A 25,754-nucleotide genomic window follows, 5' to 3' on the forward strand; every position below is an offset into this window, starting at 1 on the left:
ATGAAAAATTTCTCGATTTTTAGCAATTTTGGTAAGGGGTACTCCTTTGATAAAATCGAGAAAATCGTTTAAAAAAATTTGATGGAACTCAAAAAGTATAAAAAACAGGTTAATTTAATGATTGGCCAGCAAAGCGGTCGAGTATGTGCTAGTAACAGATATATAAATTTTATCTCAGGTGAAATGATGAAAATGAAAATATAAACGAAAATATAAAAAATGATATATAAACTTTACCCTACTATTCGCAGGATCTCTTGTATAACAATTTTATAAAGATAGTCTGACAGTACATGTATGTTAATTTTATCAATAATAATAAAAATTCTAAAACGTGTTTTATTACCAAGACACGTTGAATTAAATTCTCTTCTGACCACTCATCCTTAATTCAACATTTTTCTGTGAACGCATTAGTTTTAACGGTCTTTAAATTAAACGCTTGTGTCATCCTAGCTTTATATCCATAATGAAACAATCTACAGATACAATTTACAAATTATTGCGAAACTTTTATCTAATTCAATCTATGCATCATGATTCGAATTCAATAAATTTTTTTTCAATTCATCATAAAAATTAATTCATACATTTGTTTAATATGTATGAGTTGATAAAATGATTTTTATTTGTTATGGAAGAAAAAATTTTATCACTTACTTTTTCTTGACTCATTTTTTATTTGTAATTTTTTGTTTGTTTCAGGTAAGGCTCAAAGAATTCAATTTGTTATTTGGAATTATGTATGTATACTTATCTTGTCTTAATCTCATTTAATAAATAAAGATAATTATTACTGAAACTTTGGCAATTATAACCCTAAAGGACTAGTTTTTTGATAAAACCTTTTCAGAATGTTTTTAAAGTAAACTTTTGCTACAATATGCGATGAGAATCCAATACTTTCCAAGATAAAACCTTTCAAAATGTATCAACGTAACTATATACATTAGAGCTAAGGCTTGAGTAGGCTTGAGTGGTGAAGTTGACACAAACGCATGAGTTGTTTGAAAGTTATATACTGTCTAACAAATTTCAAATATTGTTGTTTTGAAATGCAACATAGATTTAAACAATCTTTTTTTTGATTGGTTTTACCACTTATAATTATTATAACAAAATACTGATGTGATTGTCACAACTACACGAGCAGGTACCAAAAAATATGGTAAATCTTATAAAGATGTTTATTTCAAACTCTCTATTAACTAGTAACAACATTCTTCACGAAGTTACCGCAATCACATATGGAATCGACATGATAGATATGATATCATAATAACCAATTACTCTATTTAAAGCAAACGCAAAGAAATTGTCTTTTAATTCATCGATTCGCTTTATTTACACGATTATTTATTCCAACTAAGTACAATTTTATTTTCTATTAATAAAATGCATTACTTTAAACTAAAACCAATCTTTTCATAGAAGTAATGATTTTGTTAATTTAACTTCAGTGATTTTGTATCAATAAATTTATATTTGAAATTTAATCCCATTCTGTTGTAAATGCAAATATTTAGCTGTACTTGTTCCAATCGTTAGACAATTGTTCGAAAGTATTTTTACTTTATTTCAATATAAAGCGTCCAAATTCTTGATGAGGTTGTAATTATTTCAATTTTTTTTTTTTTCAGTGTATATTATTATTAATATTTACAATGTTTTATCTTCTTTTATCTCATACAAACTGTATTAAACACACTTTGATTACAAATAAAATAAATCGATATTATTGTCATGTACAATGTTAGCTTTATAAATGTAATCTATTGAAAATTGGATTTATTTTTTAAAATCAAATAATAAAATTAACTTCAATTTTAAGTGGTTTTAATCAGAATTTCGAACACGCTTATTGTCATAAATGAAGTATTGCCAGTTGACAACTGAATTGATATAAATTTGAAGTATCCCAATTTGAAGTATTATTCAAATTGGTGACAAACAGATCTATTTACGTATTATATAAAATTTGTTAGGATTTTTAATATTTTTAAAACACTTTTATCAGCTTGGTATGTACATATATAACGGAATCTTTGAACAAGATTTTCACCCACTTCAAAACGTCTGGTTTAATTGAAACGTCGCACATCAAAAATGGATTAAAAATTAACTAAAAAATCTTTGATGGTGGAAGCGCAGATAACATTCCATAGTATTAATAAATATAAGTTATTTTAAAAAACACACTTTGTCGCTACCTGAACTATAAAGAGGAAAATAAATAATTGTTTAAAAAAAAACTACAAAAATATGCATTAATAAATAGGTGCCTTCAAGGAAATTCAAGCTGCCTATAAGATTGCATTTTAGAAAGAATAGAGACTTCGAAATTTCAATCGGTGGTCTGCAAAAAACGCCATTGCTTTTCAGGAATGAATATCTTTGATTCGTTGTGAATTCTTCTTAGAAAAGATCTGTAAAATCTATTAATTTATGACTCACTAAATCAAATTCAGTGAAAAACTAACTCCGGTTTAACGATAAAATCAATCATATTTTCATTGAAACATTTCCATCTGATTATTAAAATAAAATTCTATCGAAATTGGCATTGTAACATAAAATGTTTCAATGCCAAAATGTCGTCATGAAATACATTTCAAAGAACACTAGTCAAATAATTCACATCTGTCCTAGCATATGTATTTCGTCATATAGCGTTATGCTAGCGTTATGCGTTTAAAATTATTTTTTTTACGCAGGTATACAAAAAAAATGTGATTTATAGTGTCATTCTTATAACACGTTTTAGTTTTAAATTTTGTATAATTAATATGTGTTTCGTAGCTATAAAAACTAAGGTATTCTAGTCCAGAAACACAAATTTCAGGAATTTTATCTTTAAAAAAAAAACAAAGTTTTACTAGACCTACATTTTTTATCAGATATTTATTGTTATTTAAAAAAAATGTAAATTTCTGTATATATGAATGTATACATATACAGAATGTTCGAGTTACATCTAGGCATATAAATGTCACGAGTATGACAGAGTACATGCTTTAACCAATGCATCTAAGTAAGAGGTATTATAGGTGTTATATGAAATTACAAAAGTGACTTGTATCGTGGCTTATCTGTTGTAGTTCATCTATTCAACTAAGAAACTGCCACTCTCCACGCGTCTTACAACTATTTCAACGTATATTGAAGCTTCAAGACATGTATTAATACCTCTCCCTTAGATGCATTGGCTAAAGCATGTACTTTGTCATACTCGTGATATTTATATGCCTAGATGTAAATCGAACATTCGGTATATATAATATATACCTACAAATATAGCATGTTATTGCACCTATTTCATGTAGGCACAAAAAAATGCAAAGTTGAAAAATTTCAGTTTGGGTAAGGGAGGCGCAAAAAAAGTGCATCTTGTCTGATACGATCCCAATCCTTAGTCATCTGATTTAATATTGTCTTTTATAAAATTCTATACGTTTCCCGTTTTAAATGAAATTTAATAATCGAGGAAATAAAACCGAAAAAACAGTTTTACCAGGGAATTGACTCCTCAGTTGATTTTTATGGCAGTCAGTGGAGAATGTTTGCCTGAGTGTACTCAACAAAGCCATATACATGCGTACTTGTCCTTTTTCGATTTATCCACATAGGGTGGGACAGAAATGCTCTATCTTCGGACACTACATTCTACAGTGATCATTCGAGAATCTGCGTTTTCACATCGTGGTATGTATGTCATTAAAATAGAATTTTAACCTCCTACTAAAAAACTATTATAATAAAATCGCTTAGCGCTAGTAAAGAAGTTTCACTCCAATATAAACTAAAATTATGGCCATTATTATTATTAGAAGATAAGAATAAGTTTACAAAATATTATTCTATCCATTAATATTATTTATCAATAAATAATATTATGTAATATGAAGTAATTAAAAAATATTTTAAAATAAAATATTAAGTATATAATATATCTGTTCTTATCATTTTACCACAATGTTAAAGTGCATGTAAAATAAAACAATTAATTATTATTTTTAATATTACTAATAGTGGAGAGTCGTAAGATTTATACCTCGGAATCCAGGGAAAGTCAGTGAATCTTTATAAAAAGTGTGCGACTGCATTGTTTAAAGCTTACTTAAAGAAAAATGTATTAAATGGGAATATCAATTATATATGTGTGACATGTATGTATGTGTAATATGACAGAGTAATCAGCACAGTCTGTACATGGTATTTCAATAATTAACTAAGTCAATTGTTTGTTTTCACTCTAGTTTTTATTCACTTTTTATTACAATAAAAGCTTGCCCCTAGAAAGTATTTTTTATTTAAAAATTTTTATTCTACTCAATAAACTCCAACTGGCCACCGAAAACTTACCTTGTTTGCATGAAATGCGTGGCTGATAGGATAATCTATTTTAAATGACGGTAATAATTCCTGTCTTAAAGTTTATATCTTTCTATGCACGATAGTACATTTTTGTAGACTTAATTTATTTTATGTTGGACCTTACAAACAAAGAGAGTAAATAATATTTCATATGTATATATATGTATTTTTCTTTATTCTCTTTGTTTGCAAGGTCCAACATAAAATAAACCAACTCTATTGGTATTATCAAATCAATTACAATTTAATATAAACAATATAAATTTTATTTTAATTAATTAAATAAACATTTCTAAGTACATAAAAAAAGTCAAGCAATCCACCTTAATAGCTAAATAAATACTTTTGATATATAATTATAAAATTAAATTTAAATGTAATAATATGGATACGTAGGGTAGGAGGTAGAGGAGATCATTCATTCAACTTAATTATATTCATTTATATGTATATGATTATTTTTTTCAATTTCAAGGTTTTATTTCACTGCTACAAATATACCCAACCTATGTAATTATTTATCAATGTCTATTGTATCCAAACTAAGCTTAATTTGGAAGAAACAAGAGATATTACAACATAACTAGTCAACTATTTAAATACTCTGTATATTTATTAAGTAGGTCTACTATACAACACAAGACTAGAAATGTATTAAGTGAGATGCCAATGTTAAGGCTGTTGTGTCGCTGTGGGCATAGTGTCAGAAAAATCGAAATTTGTGTATACTTATTAATAATATAATAATACAATTACCCAGGGGCGTAGTTACCGCCGTATCAGCCGTATCAATGATACGGGTCCCCGAGCTACAGAGGCCCCTTACATATGCAAGCAAAAATTAGTAAATGTTATCCACAATGTCACTTAAAGGGCCATTAATTAATTACGTAAGCATAGAAAAACTGAAATCGTCTTCAGCTATACATGTTTCAATAAATCAATTTACCGAAAAAAGGCAAGAAAAGTGTATATTTAATTTGAATTGTTTGGCTAGGTCAATTTCTAGGAGGAAGTGATAACTTATATTCAATCAATAAATATTTATTTTAATTTAATGCAAGCAATTTTGTATCTTTTGTGAGAAATCTTCACCCTTCATTTGGGCCCCCAAATAATTTTGATACGGGGCCCCTCAAAGGCGATCTACGCCACTGCAATTACCATAAAAATTTGAAATCGATTGACTGTGTCTAATTCCAGATAAATTAAATTAAAGTTCGGATAATTGACTTGTAGATCATAGTAGAAGTTGGGTTTTTAACCAGTTTTTTAATTCTAGAAAAAAAACTACATATCAGATATTTTCAAAAAACTAACTGAACATTCGTGTATTTGTTCTGTGTTTAAAAAAAAATTTGAACCATAAGTTATAAATATCTCAAAATTTGGGAATCCAGATTCAGTCAATAAATCTTTATAAAAACTACATTGTCCAAAACGACTACATTGTTTAAAGAAAAATTTTCTTGATCCTACATATTTTGATATTAAGATATTTTGAAGAATTTCCAAATAATTCTTTTTTTCCGAGCTATCACGGAACTCACCAACTCGAAAAACAACGAATTTCTTTAACATAAAATGCCTTCAAATTTTGTGATATGCGGTTTGAACGATATCATCACACGTAGTGAAAAGCTGCTAGAAATTGAATATGGTTTAAAGGTGGCTTCTTTAAGGTGTCTAGAGGTCCTTGAAAACCTGAAATGTCCTTAATTTTTAATGTTGCCTTGTAAAACGTGAAAACGTCCTTAATTTTTATCGCATTATAATAATAATACACAAAGATTAATAAAAATATTTGCCTAATTAATTTAATTACTGATTAAAATGACTTTATATAAATTAAATTATAGGTATATTCATAATTTAAACTTAAACTAAATGATCATTGTTCATTAATTACTGTTTAATTATCTTTAATAATAGGCTATTATTCATGTAATGAACAAAAAAAATGCAGAAATTCTATAATCACATATTTTCTAAAGTATCTAGTCAAGGTAAACGAAACATTAACTCACGCTTGCTTACAGAAAATTTTTCGCGGTTTTATAATTACATGAACTTAAAATTTTGAATTTCAAGTTTGTAAGGATAATATAGCCGCTAACTCAACACATTAATAAAATCAACCTGGATGGAGTTAGCACGAGTGGTTTTTGGTGCTTTTTTTTGATGTCAAATATACGATTTTACGGTGACATGTACATACAGGGTGGGCTATTTTAATCTATAGTAGCTAATAGCTCGTTTTGTAGCTAATCAATCATTGATAGGAGTTATAATCATGGATAGGAGAGTTTGAGGAGCGCATCATGTTCTGACATTAGATCCTAAATGGTAGGAGATTGAATAACACATTAAATTAGGAAGTTGATTCTCATAAAGAAACGTAACATTTTCCATCAAAAATTTTTTCGAAAATCGTCAGCTTTCGGAGGAAATGCGACTTAAAAATATATCATTATTGGGTTTAATTGAAAGAAAACACGCTAATTACGAAAAAACGCTGTAATCAAAAGTTGTCAAGCGTAACAGAGGACATTGGCATATGTCCATGACTTTGATCTACAATTATCGAACAACTTTAAGTGTATTTCGATAAAATGCAATAATGACATATTTTTTAGTCGTCATTCCTCCGAAAGTTAACGTTTTTTTCGAAAAATCTGTTCAATGTGCCTTATAAGAAATTTATCTCCAGTCAAATAATAGTTTAAAAAATATTTTTTCCGGGAATAGATAAACATTTTCCGAGAATCAGAAACTGAGAATAGCTAGGATTAAATACGTCATATGTCTATTGAAAAAAATTCTTTTGTAATTCCAATACAATTTCCTTGTAGTTATTTTGCATAAATAGTGCATTTATTAATCTCAAATCAAAGTTTTATGCATATGAGTTTTTTCTATGACTAGTGATTGAGTGTCGATGTGATTAGGTAAAATAAAATTATTTTATTGATTGCATAATTATTATTAAAGCCCACTTACTAAGAGATGAATAATTTATTTTATTAAAAAAAAAGAAGAAAAAATGGAATAACTTGTTTTGTATTTTATGTACAATTATTATTCATTCAACTAAATTTATTGCACCATATGTGTAAAACTTTAAATCTCGAATAATATTATACCATGAAATATATCAAGGTATACTAAGTTTAGTCCCAAGTTTGTAACGCTTAAAAATATTGATGCTATGACAAAAATTTTGGTATAGGTGTTTATAAAATCACCTAATTAGTGCATTTCCGGTTGTCCGTCCGTCTGTCATCACGATTACTTCAAAACAAGAAGAGATATCAAGCTGAAATTTTTATAGCGTGAAGAGGACGTAAAAAGTGAGGTTGAGTTTGTAAATGAGCAAGATAGGTCAACTGGGTCTTTGGTCCGTAGGACCCATCTTGTAAACCACCTCAAGCTTTTACTAATAGTCGGGTATAAGTGACTTATAGACAAAATTATTTTCTACTTTTAAGTACAATAAAAGCCCTTGTCCCTTAAAAAGTATTTTTTGTTTAAATTTTATAAATATTTAAGGTAGTACTATCGGTAATAGACGTTGCATTCAGAATTTAATGAAACTTGGTATAGTTGTGCATTATTATATCATAATTAACCAGTTAAATTTTTAGGGGCCTTCAGAGAACTGAAAAAAATATATTTTAAAGATATTTTAACATTGATCCTTGTGGGACTCCAACATTTTATTAAATGAAAAATGATTTTTGTCTTTTTGAAGTGTAATCAACACCACTCATTAGATATTATTCTGATAAAAATGGTATGAATTTTTTTCAGAGGAAGTAATGATTCACAGCACCAAAGAAATATAATGGTCAAAAAGAATAATGTTTACGCATATTTGTTGTGGGATGATTCAGACTATACCCAACTTACCCTATTTGATGAATGGACTCTCCATAGATATTAATAACTATATTTTATGATAGATATTATCTACAATGTTTACATAAATAATACAACTAATAATTAGTTATTTTAGACAATCATCGATATCATTTTAAGTTGATTACATAAAAATACTTGTTACATACATGTTTGCTTGTTATCGTACATTATAGATGGTAGTAAGTAAGTAATCTATATAATTGTTATGTAATTATAGGTGTGCACATTATAATATATTATTACTAAGGGACCATCACTTAATCAACTTTACGTGTTTACATTGTGAATATTGTATGGTGTATTCTACTCTGCAATTATATTGGTTAATTCAAAATTTCAGGGTCATTTCAGTGTAACACAGGCAAAGATCCGATCTTATTAGATTTTTTTTGAAACCCACTAATTTTGAGCCATTCTTTTCAGCTGTGGTGTCAATTTTTCCCTAGCTATCACTTATATGCTTAATTCTGGGACCAGAACTTCACATTCTTGAAAACTATTAGAGCTAGGTTAATTTTGATCACAAACTTGAAAAGTATGACCCAAATTTAGTAGGATTACATACTTTGTTTATCAAAATTGGATAAAATTTGGATGTGATACAGCAAAATTAAATTTTTTGGATTCTGATGACGTCATGAAGTTAAAAAATTCGATTTTTTTGATAACACAGGCAAATTTGATCCGATTTTTTTGGAATTTTTGTTGAAAACCACTAATTTTGGGCCACTCTTTTCAGCTGTGATGTTAATTTTTCGCTAGCTATCACTAATGTGCTTTATTCCGGGATCAGGACTCCACATTCTTGAAATATTTTAGAGCTAGGTTAATTTTGATCACAAATTTGAAAAGTATGACCCAAATTTAGTAAGATTACATACTTGGTTAATCAAAATTGGATAAAATTTGGCTGTGATAGAGCAAAATTAAATTTTTAGGATTCTAGTGACGTCATAAAGTTTAAAAATTTGATTTTTTTGATAACACAGGCAAATTTGATCCGATCTTATTGGAATTTTTTTTGAAACCCACTAATTTTGGGCCATTCTTTTCACCTGTGATGTTAATTTTTCGCTAGCTATCACTTATGTGCTTAATTCCGGGACTAGGACTCCACATTTTTGAAATCCATTAGAGCTAGGTTAATTTTGATCACAAATTTGAAAAGTATGACCCAAATTTAGTAGGATTACATACTTGGTTTATCCAAATTGGGTAAAATTTGGATGTGATAGAGCGAAATAAAATTTTTTGGATTCTGATGACGTAATGAAGTTAAAAAATTATATTTTTGGATAACACATGCAAATTTGATCCGAACATCCGAACGTCCATGAGGTCGTTTCGATGAACATTTGAGGGAATTTTTTTTCAAAATTCCTTCTTCAATGCAAAAGCAATAGCTCCATTTCCTTCGAACATTCGCTAAAAATAACTTTTAGTAGAATGTTAAATAAAATATGACCAGTATACTAGTTTTGACCAAGCATTGTTATTGATACACAAAGACTGAGAAGCTAGTGCTCGAGAATCAACGTGTTATGATGTCAATGCATTTCTTTGTTTTAATAATATCAGAAACGTTGATTAATTTCTCAGAAAACGATCAAATTTGTTACAATAAAAATATTAAAAATATCTTGTTACAATCGAGTTGCTAATAACGCGTCGAGCACTGACTGTCTGTCTGGTAACATTAATCATAATTGATTACACACTCACCTCAGTCAGTATGCCACTATTGTTTTACTTTTATTATTTATTTATTTAATTTTAATATACTACTCAAGTTAAGATAATTATACTTTATAGGTGGTCTATTGTCATGACTTATCAAACAACATTTGATGATAAAAGGCAAAGTCAGTTAAGACCGATAACCTTGACTTCATAAAAATATTTATTATTGATTTAAAAATTAATATTTAAGTCCATACAATATTATAAAGTTAAGTAAACATATCATAATAATGTATAAATATGTAAGTTATCTTAAATCCTTAAGATTTACAACTTAAGCGCAATTCATATATAGTCGAGACTTTATTATAAACAAAATATATTCAAATAAGCTTCTAGATACAATTCAAGAGTTTAAGCTTTATTTTTATTAGTTTACTGACTGTGATGGCAAGTAATCATAATGCTTACAATAAAATAATGAATTGGAATGAAAATTCTGTCAAGAATAAGAAAAAAGAACTCTTTAGTGTACTTATATCTGATAATAAAAATATTAGGTTACTCAAACGAATACAAAAAGAAAACCGACTTCAAAAGAAAAACTTTTCCAAAACAAATTAATATGCACTAAAAAGTAAAAAAAATAACGATAATATAATGTAGTTAAAATTATTTTTATTTTTGAAGTCGGTTTCAGCCAACGTAATGTAGCAAACTGTTCTGTTAGAGTTGTTTCCTTGGTTAACACCGACTTCAAAAATAACAATAATTTTAACTACAGTATATTATCGTTATTTTTTTACTTTTTAGTGCATATTACTTCATTTTGGAAAAGTTTTTCTTTTGAACTCGGTTTTCTTTCTTTTTGTTATTTTTGTTATTTTGTGATTTTTAGTGTATCTGAAGTACACTAACTAATTTTTCACTAAAAAAAGAATCATCGAAATCGGTTGGAATGATATTGAGTTATTCGCCCTCTTGTCGTGCATACTTAATGCAAATTTAATACTCTTATGGTTTTCTCATAGATGCCGTTGTCAGAACTGGACCGAAATGAAATCTGACCACACGGGAAGCACCACCTTTCAAATAGATAAAGAATCATCAAAATCGGTTCACCCAGTCAAAAGTTCTGAGGTAACACACATTAAAAAAAACAGTCGAATTGATAACCTCCTCCTTCTTTGTTTGAAGTCGGTTAAAAATAGTTTGTCAAAACATCACAGGATGGACACCTGTGATCCAAGCTACCCCGATTGATCGGATAAAAACAACGATCTGATACGTGGCTGATGTTTTTACATTATGTTCAGAACAGCATTTTAAACATTATCCAGCAATTCGGGGACAATAGTCCAGAAAAATTATTCAAAATTTGAATCTGAATATGTTTGTATTTCAAAATTTTTTAACTTCGACTGCATGTAATTTAAAGATTTATTAGACGTTTAAGTTCTTTTGTTTTTACCTTTTTAATTCACATTTTACGTATTTTTTTAAAATTTTCTAAAATCTATTTCCCTACTTTAGGCAGATGTTTCACAATAGGTTCTATTCTTCTCGATACCATAAATCTTAACTTTCATGAATAATATTTCCATTTATAAAATTATCACCTATGTTTACTGTAATTTTCTCAATTTTAAAATTATTTGATCGATTGGCTTGTTTATATCAAAAATCTTTACTTTCACGAATGATATATTTCCTTTTTTGTTTAAATTATCGTTTTTCCAAAGTATGTCAATGATATATACCTACCTATATTTTTTATAACATGAAAACACGTAAACAAAAAATTTACTGTAATTTTTAAAATTTTAAAATTTTTGGTTAATTGACTAGTTTCTATACATTTACATACTTTACAATAAATTAATCATTTTAATTAATCGACACTTTAACATGTAACAATATTTATTTACCCGAGGCTGCTTTTAAATATTATATGCAAGTTTCTCTGTGCGGTAATTAATTAGTAGTTAGTTATAAAACTGCAACAAAAGTCGTCTCAATACTAATTCAAAATAAATGCCCGGTAAGAAATTTTTTATGGATATCTAATGGTTATGACATACTTATTGGGATACCAACAATACTTCTGGTGGATAGCCCTGTTCAATACTGTGATATTACTTATTCTAACATAGATACTATACTATCGATATATCAGAATTGTTGTAAAAGTCATGAATTTTTCACCGTATACGAGAGGTCGTAATTCGCCGTGTAGATGGTGTAGATGGAAATACATAGAAAGATAAAAATTTTAAGCAGAAAATAAGTTAATGTGCTTAAATAGAAAATGAGGAGAGCAAACTTTTATCTACCAATTTTTTGAGTAAAACAAATTTTCTCGAAAGTAGCAGTTTTAAGAATTTTATTAATATAACTGTTTTTATAATAAACAAGTGAAAACAAACAATTGACTGAGTTATTTGCTAAAATAACATGACACAGACAGTGTTAATTAAGCAATCGTTTGTTTTTTTACATCATGTAAGTAAAGAAAGATAATCGCTATGAAAAAATATTTCAAACAATTAAGCTTTTATTCTATCTCTAACGGCTTACAAGATGGGTCCTGCGAACCCAAGACCCAATTGACCTGTGTTTCTCATTTTTTGGAATCATTTATTGGAGCTACTACCGTTTTTTAATAAAACTTATGACCAAATGCGGTATTCTTAAACAAAAAAATAAAATTTCCTTTATTTTTCGACTTTTCGTCTTAAAAGTGAATTGCAATTTTTCTACTTCATTTTCTTCTTAGAATTTGACAGATAGATTTGTTTAGAAGACTTGAAATATTTCTATGTGTTTTTGTATATTTGTCTCCGTGTTATTTAATGAATTAAATAAAATCAATAAAAATCAAATCGTGAATAAAACACAATTCCATTTCCTATTAATAATATAATTACTATATTTAATAGTATATTTATTTAATCAATATTATTAACATACTTACTATTTAATAAATATTAAATAATTAAAGTAGTTTTAATAATTAATTGTCTAATTAATTTGTGTGCCATTGAAATAATAATGACATGGGAAAAAGTCAAATACTTTGAACTCTTATCATAGAAATAACTTCCTTTATAAAAATTGTTGAAAAAGAGATAAGCTATTGCAGTTTAGTAAACAGAATTCAATCAGGTTAAAGATGTTGTTGTCAATTTGTGCTAAGCAAAGTATTAATGAAATCAAATTGTAATTTATGTTTAAAAGTGAACTTCAAAAAATTTTAAAAAAAAATTTTGATCAGTAGAGCTTTATTACTGAAACCATATTCCCCTCTAATTTTGATGTTTTTTTATTAGTGTCCGACCGAAACCGAATCTTCGGTATCTGTCTCAGTTTCGGCCGAAACCGATCAATTTAGTCAAATAGAGATTCTATAAGTTTTTTAAATCATTCTGTTATCATTTTTCGTTTGAAAGGAAATAAATCAACGAACATGGAAGTGAATATTAACTTAATTATTCGTAATTTTAGTCTAATAAAAAGTAATTTGGTGTTATCATCTAAAATATTTTTTATTTAAATTAAAAAAAATTTTTTATCTAAATAAGTCACGTTTTATTGTCACGTGTAGAGAAGCTTTGAATATGTTTGGCAATAATCAATTAATTTGCATATGCGCCAGTATAAAGTTTTTGATTAGACCATGTCACAATCATTCTGGTTTCTACAAACCTCTCAAAAAATAAAAAAAAACTAGTTGAAGATGCTATAATCCAATACAAGGTATTAATGATCCCTGAAAAATCACTTAAAGATTGATGAGTAAGAAGGTTTTGAATTGAGTTAACACGGGTTAACTGTTTTAACAGATTGTATAGTATAAGATTAATATAACACGCTTTAGGGGCGTTGAAAAATAATTGATTCTCGAAGTATGCGCTAGACAAAATAAATTTGAGAACCTCTGAGAGTGAATAATGTTTTTCTTAGAATTTTTTTAGCTTAAATTTTTTTCTCTGATGGAAAAATCTAAATTATTCGAAACAAACTAAAACAATTGTTTTTTTATATTTATAGATAACGAATGAAATATGGACGCTGGAAACAAACGAGAAAAACAAGAGAATCCTCGTGAAAGATCGAATCCTTTATCGGCAATATTTTTTTTGTAAGTATAAATTTTTTTATTGTTTATATTTAATATTATTTTTTATTAGTTATATAAATTTCGATAAATATGCTTCCAGGAAAAGTGTATTTTAACAAACTGATCGTTAAAAATAAATTTTAATGATTTCAAAACAACATTAATTCTACGATTTCTATTAATAAAACTCACTAAAACATCCTAAAAGTGAAAAATAATTGAAAATTTCACTGAGTGACAGTCACTGTCTCAAATTATAGAATAACTTAACAAATGGTTCGCACGAACTATCCTCGACACACTACTGTATGCTTCCACCTTTTTGATTATTTATCGTTTACTGATAATTTCTGGTTTATAAATCTGCCGTATTCTAAATCTTCTTGAATACTTTTAATAAATATCGTTTTTAAAAGCTGTTGCCACTAAACGGACAGTTGAGTTTATGGCCTGTTCGTGCTTTCAAGAATCTGAAAAACAAAAATAAAAGTGAAACAAAAACACCAGTCTTCAAAAAGTTAGCGAAAAGTTAAGTTATTATTTGAGTTAGTTTTTTGTACTTGTTTGTCCGTTTAGTGAAAAACTGGCATTAGATTTAAAAAAAAAAAAAAAGCGCATACTGCTAATAGCGGCAACAGTTACTTTTTTAAGAGTTATTAAATAATAATTTTTTCTTCAAAAAACTTTTTTTTTAAGAACATAACATATTTTATGACGAATAAATACATTTTTCCATAAAAAATATTCTACGAATATTATATAAGTTAATGTAATAATAATTAAAAAAATAAATCATTTCAAAACAACAAAGATATAAAGTGATTTTATGAATGAGTTAATTTATGATAAACTATCTAAAAACGTCAAATTAAAAATAATAAATACACTATTCTTGTAAAACATCAAACTTCCATTATTATTATAAATCAATAATATTTTAGTTCCGTTTCATGATGACCTTTGCTTTGATCAATAGATCAGAATCTGAACAACTTAAAATAAATATAAATAAATCAATATAATATCAATAATTTTTAATAATTATAATTATTTTGTATTATAAGTAGCCCCTTTGAACAAAATAAACAGTAATACGTTTACAGCATGGCCAGTTTTGATCGATCCATTTTACCTCTCAAGAGACTAGCAAGATAAATTGGAAATTTTTAGGGATGTTCCGACTAGTCGGTGGCGTCGTTTTTATACCATGTATACATGAAATATACATAGTATATTAAGTTTATTCCCAAGTTTGTAACGCTTAAAAATATTGATGCTACGAAAAAAAATTTTGATATAGGTGTTCATAGAATCATCTAATTAGTCCATTTTCGGTAGTCCGTTGTCCGCCCTCTGTTAACACAATAGCTCAAAAACGAAAAAAATATCAAGACGAAATTTTTACAACGCACTCAGGACGTAAAAAGTGAAGTCGAGTTCGTAAATAAGCAACATAGGTCAATTGGGTCTTGGGTCCATAGGACCCATCTTGTACACCGTTAGAGATAGAACAAAAGTTTAAATGTAAAAAATGTTTCTTATCAAAAAATAAACAACTTTTGTTTGAAACATTTTTTTGTAAACATCACTGTTTACTCACGAGTGCACACATTAGATGCAAATTTTATAGTATGTATTAATATGAGATTATCAGTTATGTATTTGTATTTCAACAATTAACTCAGTCAAATGTTTGTGTTTCCTTGTTTATATATAAAACAATATCTACCTAACCCATAAGTCATTGCCCTACAGACAAAAAAAATTTGTTGATTTCTGTAAAATTAAATTTTTCCAATTCATATAATTTATGAAATTATCGATTTGTTTCAATTATCAGGACGGAAGTATTTATATGAACAATACATTATCGCCTTCCTGATTACGCAATAATTAGTAATATTATTTTTTTTATTACTTATTGATAGCGCATGTTTTAAATATTATATGTGTTATCATTAAGGTCACAAAACTATGCTCCGAGCACACTTACTTTTTTAACTAAGGGTTAAATTATATTACAATGTTTGCTATAAATATCGAAGTGTTTGTATGTACACGATGATTTTCCTTCGCAACTAGCCACTGCTTTAACTCACGATTTTGGTCGACGCAACGATAAAAATGACACTATGCGACACGATTTTGGCACCCAGAATACAAAAACATTAGCTATAAAATTTAACCCGTTAAATGTGAAAAATGGTAATAAAACTTTTCTGCCACGGTCACGTTTTTGGGTTATGACAAAAACTACTTCATGTACACTACTAATGCAACCAGGGCTCGATTTAGTTATTTAGCTGCTCCGGGCAAAAATAATATTTGCTGGCCTTTGCACTTTTACCATATAAGTACAAGCTGCTTTTTAAGTTGACATGTGTTTGAAACTCGATAAATAAATTTAAATATTAGTTTCGGATTCGAAGTTTTCAGGTTCAATTAAAACCTCATTCTGATTCATAACTGGCAAACATTAAATGAGCCGCGTTTATATAAGAATGAAGTTGTGTTTTATAAATCCGCAAAAAATTTTTGTTTGGAACTCTTTTTTGTAAACCAAATAGTTTAGACAGTAATTGATACCAAAAATCTAGCTTTTTGTGCGTTTGTGAAAACAAACCACTTTTATTGGATTTATTGGAAAATCTTTTTCGAAGAGTGCAGAAACAATTGTACGAAATAACAATTTTGATATGAAAAATAATTGTGATATTGTGGTTTGTGGAAAAAAGTTTCTCGTCGGCTTCATATTTTCCTGGAATGTCCCTGTGTCTCGGTACCCAACCAGGTTTACATTCATTTGTTCCGCAAGCTAATTTAAGGACGTAAGGTAGTCCTGTGCTAACTTTGAGGTTAGATAGACTGAGCTGAAGGATTTAAGGGCTGCTTGGCTACCGGTGAAGATTGTTACACACTATTGTGATCCGGCAGTCGAAATGATAGACGCAGATCGAGATTTTCAAAGATCCCACAATCCAGCCTCTTCTCTAACTTAGATCCGTCGTTATAAAATACTGCGCCCTTTGGCTTAAGCAGGTTCTCATCCCAATCCTGTTAATGTAATGATACGAAACATATAAAATTCAATTTTAAATATTCTTAATTTTAGTCATGAATTTCGCTTGTAACAAACATTCACTGTGCTAAGAATTTACAAATTAGTATATTTTATAGAAAATAATACATAATAATTAAAAAATAATAATTATTATTTCTAAGATAAAGTAGGCCACATCTTTATTAACCTTTGTTATCAATATTAAATTATAATTTTATTTATTTATATCAATTTTTTTATTTGAATTAGAACAATTTTATCTTCTTTTTTTCAAAATATATTGTACGATGTACTGTGCCCGACTTCCTCTGACTAAGTTAAAACATCCTGCCTTTTAAACATAGTTCAATTGCAAGTAACTTGACAAAGCATTCATTATCTCAATGACTCCTCTAGGAAAACTTACTTAGGGCTACCAGGTCGTACGGACCTTATGTATCGTATGGTCATTTGAAGACTTGATACGGACTCAGGTGGGCTCATTTTGCTTGGCCAATAAATGGTCTTGAATCAATAGGTAGATTTAAGTATTCGTGGGCGATCCTTACTCGTAAACTACTATCATTAGCGATTTCGGCTAGCCATCCCTATATCAGTCGGGACATTGCCTTTTCTCCCTCTAGATAATTTACCCCTTCTGGTCCCCGAATTATGACTCGTTCTATCGAAACACGGACTACATTTTTATTTATAAAAAATATATCATAAATATTTTTCTTTTACAGATACACACTGCCAACATTTTTTAAAGGATTCAAACATGATTTGGAAGAGAACGATCTGTATCAACCATTAAAAGAACATAGATCTGATTATTTGGGTGATAAATTAGCTTTGCTATGGGAGAAAGAATTACGTTTAGCTAGTGAAAAAAAACGACATCCCAGTTTAGGGAAAGTTATTGTAAAATGTTTTGGTTGGCAATTTGTGTGGCTGGGAATTGTTTTGCTTATATTTGAAATTGGAATGAGGTAAATATAATTAATTTTCAACACATTGTTCATGTAAATTTTTAATTAAATTTTAAGACAAACTTTCTATTTAAAATAAAATCAAACGTATGTACAGATTGGTTTACAAAAAATGATAAGTATTTTTTAAAGAATTTTTTTTTAAAAGCGTAAGTATGAATTATATCTCTATCCCAAAAAATATTCGCTACTTTTTCGTAGATGAGTATCACTTCGTCTATAGAAAGAAATCCATTCGTTAAATATTTGATATCAATTTAAAACATCGTGTTATTTATTTTTCGACGGATGCGTAAATTCTTGATAAATGGTACATGTATTAAACTGTATATGCATCATGGAAAATTTTTGTTAATTTGCGTTGTAAATATTTATGAATGAATGTAACTAGTGCAGGAGCTGGCACGGATTCTGTGAGGCTGTGAAAGGTGAAAGGTATATTCGAAATAACGATCATTTCATATGTTTATAAATCCGTAGAATAAATTTTTAATTTTTTTTTTTATCTGGCTTGATCAGATTTCGGCAAAAGGCATTTTATACGTTTGGTTTTTTTTTTTCGGAAAATGCAATTTCAGAAAAATGTTGAACCGAATGAATCTGAAAACATCGATAATCGATTTTTTACAAGCCAAATAACATAGACCTAGTTTTCAAGTCAAACTGACCTTGACGTAAACCAAACTTGATTCGAATATCAATCGATTTTTTATATTATTTGATTCAGAGAATCGTTTGTTGGTGGTTTGATATGGAAAATGGCCTTTGTCTCGAGTATAGGTCATTCCTCATGTTTTATGCGTTTTTATGCAAGATTTGAAAACATTAAAAATCAATTCAAAGAATCAAAAACTATGGATAATGATTTACAGTGTGTCGCGCATTTTAGATGAATACACCCTCATATTTCCGTTATTATAGGATTGTAGGATATTTGATTTGAAATTTGGTACAGTGATACAGGATGGCGAGTCATTTTTTTTTTATACTTAACGGAATCATCCCTATTTGTCAATTTGCAGTAAAGTAAGTATACAGTTCAGATTTCGGTTAAGAATCTTAAAAAATGTGACCTATCACCCTGTATGACTGAAAGATTTCAAATCAATATTCGTATAAATAACGAAAATATGACGATGTCGACATCTCTATTTAACCTTTTGTGTCCACAGAACTTCTGCCAGCTCCTAGAATAAATAAATTTCATAATTTAAATTAGAAAAATATTGTTGATACATAAATCATGTATTTATATTTTAATTAATAAAATTAATCTGGGATTTTTAATTATTTAATATTTGAATATTAATATACTAATATTATTTTTATTTATTTTGTCCAAAATTATTAATAAAATAATATTTTACTGATATGGGCTATTCAATTTTTGGAAGGTGAAGAAAAGCTATTTTATTTATTTATCCGCAGCACAACATCCTGGTCTCAAGATTATAATTTGAGATATTTGTAGAATTATTATAATGCTCAAAGTATTTTTATATTATTTAACATTTATTTATAAATTAATATATAAAATTTAACATATATAATACTAGGTGCGGATCCAGCGAAGCGAAATCGGAGAAATTATACCCCCCAAAAATGAAAGAAATCAACATTAACAAATAACTTGTCTAGCCCCGAAAGATCGAAAGTTTTGTATTTCTAGGATAAAAATTATCAAAAAATACACCAAATTTTTTTAAATTCCAAAACAAAAACAATTTTTTTGATTTTTCCAAGAGTTATTTAAAAAAAAATGTGGAAATTTTTTTGTCTTTGATTTAAATAGCAACCATTTTCTGGAGTATTTTTGACACAAAAAATTCAAAAGTTGAGTCTCTTTGACGGTTGAACGAGTAATTTCTAAGATGTTGCCCAAAGTTGTATAAGACAATGAGTCAAATTTGTATTCCACATTTTTTTCTACATAAATATATCTAATTAAGAAAAAAAAATGCAAGATCTAATATTCAACACTTATTAGCGAAAAAAATAGCTTGAAATAATAATCTACGACTTCTAAAAGTTTCTTCCTGCTTTTGCTCGCGAAACTACTAAGCTTGACGATCTAATGCATATTTTTTTCCCTTAAATTTTTTGCTTCTTCAATATTTTTTTTTCTGTTTTTGAAATAGGAATCGCAATCGAATATTTAGGATGATGCTAAAAATATCAAATTTAAAGATGGTCGAGCAAAAATATGTAAATTATATTTATGAGCCCATTTTAAGGAGTCATCGAAAACTCATGTTTTCGGATTGAAATGTGCCTTGTTACTTTTTAAAAGGGTGGTGCTAAATCATAAGTCTGACTGATGTGAAATTTGTATGCGTAATCTCTGCTAAAATAGAAAATTTAGTCATTTTTATCCATTTCCAAAGTTTGTACTGCTTAGAATTACCACGTCATCGTTCTTTCAAACTTTGAGGTGCAAAATTTCAAACCGACCAAACCTTTATCTTTAAAAACCGGTCACGATTCAATCTGAGAAGATAGATTTTCTTATACTTCGATCAGGCCTCATAAATAACTTATCAAAAATTTCTGTTCGCCATTTTTGCATACTTAAATCTATCTATATTTTGCAAGATTTCTTTATCAAAACTCTTTGGAAGGTAATTTTGAAGTAAAAAGAGTACATTAATAATTAATGAATGTTAAAAAATGTACACTTCCGCATGAAAAATATCGAGTTTTCATATATCCACCATATTTTTGATTTGTATTATGTGATTTTATCTAGAGTACCACAACCGATAATGTTGGGCCGTCTAATACGATATTTTAGTCAAAATGGTATACAAGAAATAAGTACTGGAAACAACAATATTACCGAACCGTAAATACACGTCTGGTAGTTGTTATCAATTAGTGTTATCTCAAATATTATGATTGTTCAACGTTTTTTACCAAATAACTTAATTTTCCTTAAACTACAGCGCCACTTTTGATATTATCGAAATTTTTGATGGTATCGGAATTTGAGAAATTAATTTAAAAGGTAAAATATTGAGCAGAAACTTAAAATATCATCACACGAAAAGAAGAACTTGAAATGATAAATGAGTAGAGGCATAAAATGTCGGAAAAGGATTTTTTTATCCGGAAAACCGTAATATAATTTTGGATTCCAGCAAAAAATACTTTTCTGTTTTGTTGGAGTTTACAGCTTCCTGGGAAAGATAAATCTCAATATAAGTTGTAAAGAGTAACAGATTTAGAGATACAGAGAGCCGAGAGTCCTAATGCGTATTGCCGATGGCCAGAATGTCATAGAATGCCTTTTTCGCAAAGGTCTAACTACATTTTTGCACGTAATCCTTTATAGCAATTTTTAACAGCAACTAAGTATTGAAATGGAACCTATGGCCTAAGTGTGTCCGTCGTGGGCAGCCAATATAACCTAACCTAACAAACATCGATAAATATGAACATTTTCAATAAAATAGAATTTTTACAAAAAACATTTTTACAAAATTCAATTTTATTAATTTCTAGCCGTAAAAATCAGTTCAAAGATGTTCTGTACTTATTTCTATGACAATATGCCTCGAAAAAAATCCAAAATTAATTTTTCTTTAATTTGGATTGTCTCCTATTTGAAAAACGTTGAACTTTCATATTGTAGTTTCAATTTCATCAATTTCCTTTTAACTTGATGAAGTGTTAGCTTTTTTATTAGTTTCATGAGTTTATTTTTTCAGTATTTCGTATTTCAGTTTTCATTATAAAAACCTCATCAATCAACAAAAAACATCGTTTCATCATTATTTCTCCTATACTTCAAATATGCATGCACTTTGTAAATAACCAATTCATAAACATATGAGTCAAGAAAAATATTTCTAGCTTCTGGGGAATAATTTTTCGCATAAAAATAATCATCAAAAAATACTAAAAAAATGTTATCGAATTTTTATATGTTTTAAAATTATGACGCCAGATTTACATAAATGGGATACAAAGCAGAGTGCTGTGTCTCTTTAAGAGTCTCATGGGAAGAAAGTGATACAAAATGATGAACTACGCACATTTAGCCAATTTCCATGGCGTCATGATTTTGGAATAATATAAAACTGATTTCGAATGCATGGGTTCTTTTTAAATTATTTTTAGGCGTTGAATATTTATAACAAGTTTGGTTTACTTTTTCTGACTCAGCTCATAAACTTTTTTTTATTCCTACAAATTCTTTCGTAGCAGATTTGGATTACCATAAAAAATGGGGACAGTTGGGTGTAAAATACTATTTCTGTAGATTTGTTTTATTTTTCATTTACCTTTTTTAAATCCTATTATTTAATTTTTAATTAATATTTTTAATTCTTTTCAAGAATGCTTCAACCACTTGCCCTGGGAAAATTAATATCATACTTTGAAGCAACGCCAAAGGTTTCAGAACAAGAAGCATACTTTTATGCTGGAGGAGTCGTTGCTTGTTCATTTTTTTATGTGATATCAATACATCCTTATATGTTGGGGATGTTACATATTGGTATGAAGATGCGAGTAGCTTGTTGTTCACTTATTTATCGAAAGGTAAGTTTATAAAAACATTAGATAAATTCAAAAGATGTATCTATCGATAATACCATTTTAAAAACAAGCCTATTTATCATATTCTTTGAAAAGATGCCCGGAAGTTTTCTTCCCTCCATTGAATCCAATCACTCTCTTGCAAGTTTAACGTATAATGCCTGTATGATAATGAACAGTCGTGCGGATAGATGTAATTTTGATTTATCCAGGCTAGATACTGATGCATGATTTGAAATTCCGGACTAGCCGGCTATGGAGGACTATTTATTAATACACAAAAGCGCGGTGTTATCCACCATTGACTTAATAACCCCTTAATAATAACAAATACTGATAAACAAATTCAATTTTCAGGCACTTCGATTAAGTAAAACAGCACTTGGTGAAACAACTGCTGGTCAAGTTGTAAATTTATTATCAAACGATGTCAATCGGTTTGATGTTGCCGTTTTATTTTTACAAATGTTATGGGTGGGTCCATTAGAAACAGTTATATGTACATATTTTATGTATCAAGAAATTGGTGTATCTGCAATTGCTGGTGTAATTGCACTATTATTATTTATTCCATTACAAGGTAATTTTATAATTCATTTATTGTGATTATAACAGTATTTTATATCATATTAGGTCGGATTCCTAATACCTATGTGATTTTGTTATTTTAGCATGGCTTGGTAAACGTACTTCAATATTACGATTAAAAACAGCCTTACGAACCGATGAAAGAGTACGTTTAATGAATGAGATTATATCTGGAATTCAAGTAATTAAAATGTATACTTGGGAAAAACCATTCGCTAAATTAGTTTCCTTAGCAAGAAGGTACGTATTTTTTTTACTAGTAAATGTAACATAACATACAGCGTTCTCTTGATCTTTAAAAATTGAGTGTTGTCTTCCATTCTTTCACTTATCAATAGATCCTTCAAAATACTTCCAATGACAAAGAAAAGCTTAGCGAAATTCTCAGTTTCCATTATAAATAGTAGATTTGTATTACCTATATTAGTTTTTATCATTTGATAAATTGCATAGAGAATCTCTCCACATAAATTTGAATGAACAATATAGTCTGTAAATGCAACCATTTACGAAACGCATATCCACTGACTAGTCAATTGTTCAAGGTATTCATGCATATTTTGAACTCGGTACATTCTATGAATTTGCCTTTGAGTCGAGTACTTCAAAAAGATAACCAGGATGTTGACGAAGCTATCGAACTTGCCGATGCTGCGAAACAGAAATTTTGAATAATATTTTAATTTTTTTATTTTACAGAAATGAAATCAAACAAATACGTTTGAATTGTTACATTCGTGGTGTAATTGTCTCATTTATAATGTTTACAACACGTATATCCATATTTACCAGTATACTTGTATACGTGCTACTGGGAAATTATATAACAGCCGAACAAGTATTCGTATTAACGTCATACTACAATATATTACGTCAAACAATGACCGTATTTTTCCCACAAGGTATTGCACAATTTGCGGAAGCAAGAGTATCAATAAAACGTTTAGAAAAATTTTTATTATATGATGAAACTGAAATTGCCAAAGAATTGTGGAGTGCTGAGAATGAAAACATAAAGAAAATAAAACAAGCAGCGAAAGAAGCCAAAGAATCGAATAAATTACAACGTTCGAATCGCCGACGTAGCGAGAGTGTTACAGCTGATATTTATAAAGCAATTAGTGAAGATGATGAAGAAGATCATTCGGATGCTGAAAATGAAGAAAAACGATTATCACGACGAGTAGGTAATGGTGACGTGCCAAATGGCGTTAGTAACAAAGGTACCCCTGGTATCGTAATGACTAATGGATCCGCTAAATGGACAGTTGACGCTGGTGAAAATACATTACAAAATTTAAATTTCACTGTTACACCCGGACGATTGGTAGCTATTATTGGACCAGTTGGTAGCGGTAAAACCAGTTTATTACATGCAATTCTTAAGGAATTGCCATTGAATGAAGGTAAGTAATGAGGAGCTATGTTGAGTAATGAAGAAAAAGGTGTTTAAGCTCGTAGTTTGAAAGCGTAACAAACAAACAAAATTACTTTCACATTTTTTTCACTTTGCACTTCGTTTCAGGTAATTTAGTTGTAAATGGTAAAGTATCATACGCTTCACAAGAACCGTGGTTATTTGCTGGAACAGTAAGATCAAACATACTATTTGGTGAACCAATGGATCGTAGACGTTATCGTGAAGTAGTTAAACGTTGTGCCTTAGAACGTGATTTTACATTATTGCCTTACGGAGATAAAACAATTGTTGGTGAACGTGGTGTGTCATTAAGTGGTGGACAACGTGCTCGTATTAATTTAGCCCGAGCTGTTTATCGTGAAGCTGATATATATTTATTAGATGATCCATTATCGGCAGTCGATACGCATGTCGGAAAACATTTATTCGAGGATTGTGTAAACTCATATTTACGTGATAAAGTGTGTATTTTAATTACACATCAATTACAATATTTAAAAGAAGTGGATCAAATTCTCATTTTAAATAATGGTTCAATTGAGGCGGAAGGTAGTTTTGATGAATTGAAAGATAGTGGATTAGATTTTGCAAAATTATTACAAGAATCAAAAGAAGAAGAAGAAGAAACAACAGAAGTTGCGGCACCATACTCAAGAACAAGACAAGGTTCAATACAAAGTATTGTATCGTCAATTGAAGAAAGTCGTGCAGATGCACCAGCTGTTGTCGAAGAACAACGAGCTAGTGGTAGTGTCGATGCTTCTGTATATAAAGCATATTTCGTAAATGGTGGTAACTGTTGTGTATTAACTGTATTGGCTGGATTATTTTGTCTTGCACAAATGGCCGCTAGTGGGGGTGATTATTTCATTACATATTGGTAAGTTTATTAAATATTTTTATTTTAAAATTATCTGTCTTGTTTTTCTTTTTCCCATGTAGAGGGAAAGCCTCAAGACTGTTAAATCAGAAACTCTAATATACTTACCGTGCTAGCTGTTAATAGCCAAAGAAATTTAAAGAATTTCTCATTCAGACCTCGCAGGATAAACTTCTGTAGAATATTCTCTTGAAACACAT

The 25,754-nt window shown here is 28.7% G+C and overlaps 1 protein-coding gene across 2 annotated transcripts in view; it reads left to right on the top strand.

Annotated features, from left to right (window-relative positions):
- LOC123291415 (ATP-binding cassette sub-family C member 4-like) overlaps positions 1-25,754 on the top strand; it is a 44,055-nt gene that overhangs the window by 14,402 nt on the left and 3,899 nt on the right. The window contains exons 2-9 of one of the 2 annotated variants that reach the window (XM_044871691.1): positions 14,026-14,116; positions 17,882-18,127; positions 20,874-20,969; positions 22,465-22,669; positions 23,024-23,246; positions 23,338-23,494; positions 23,954-24,660; positions 24,780-25,554. In XM_044871691.1, the coding sequence (XP_044727626.1) occupies positions 14,040-14,116; positions 17,882-18,127; positions 20,874-20,969; positions 22,465-22,669; positions 23,024-23,246; positions 23,338-23,494; positions 23,954-24,660; positions 24,780-25,554 (2,486 nt within the window). In that variant the 5' untranslated portion in view covers positions 14,026-14,039. The remainder of the gene's footprint in view (positions 1-14,025; positions 14,117-17,881; positions 18,128-20,873; positions 20,970-22,464; positions 22,670-23,023; positions 23,247-23,337; positions 23,495-23,953; positions 24,661-24,779; positions 25,555-25,754) is intronic. The other variant, XM_044871692.1, reaches the window with a different exon arrangement.

The sequence above is a fragment of the Chrysoperla carnea genome, chromosome 2, assembly GCF_905475395.1.
Source record: "Chrysoperla carnea chromosome 2, inChrCarn1.1, whole genome shotgun sequence".
In the NCBI taxonomy this organism is placed as follows: Eukaryota; Metazoa; Arthropoda; class Insecta; order Neuroptera; family Chrysopidae; genus Chrysoperla; species Chrysoperla carnea.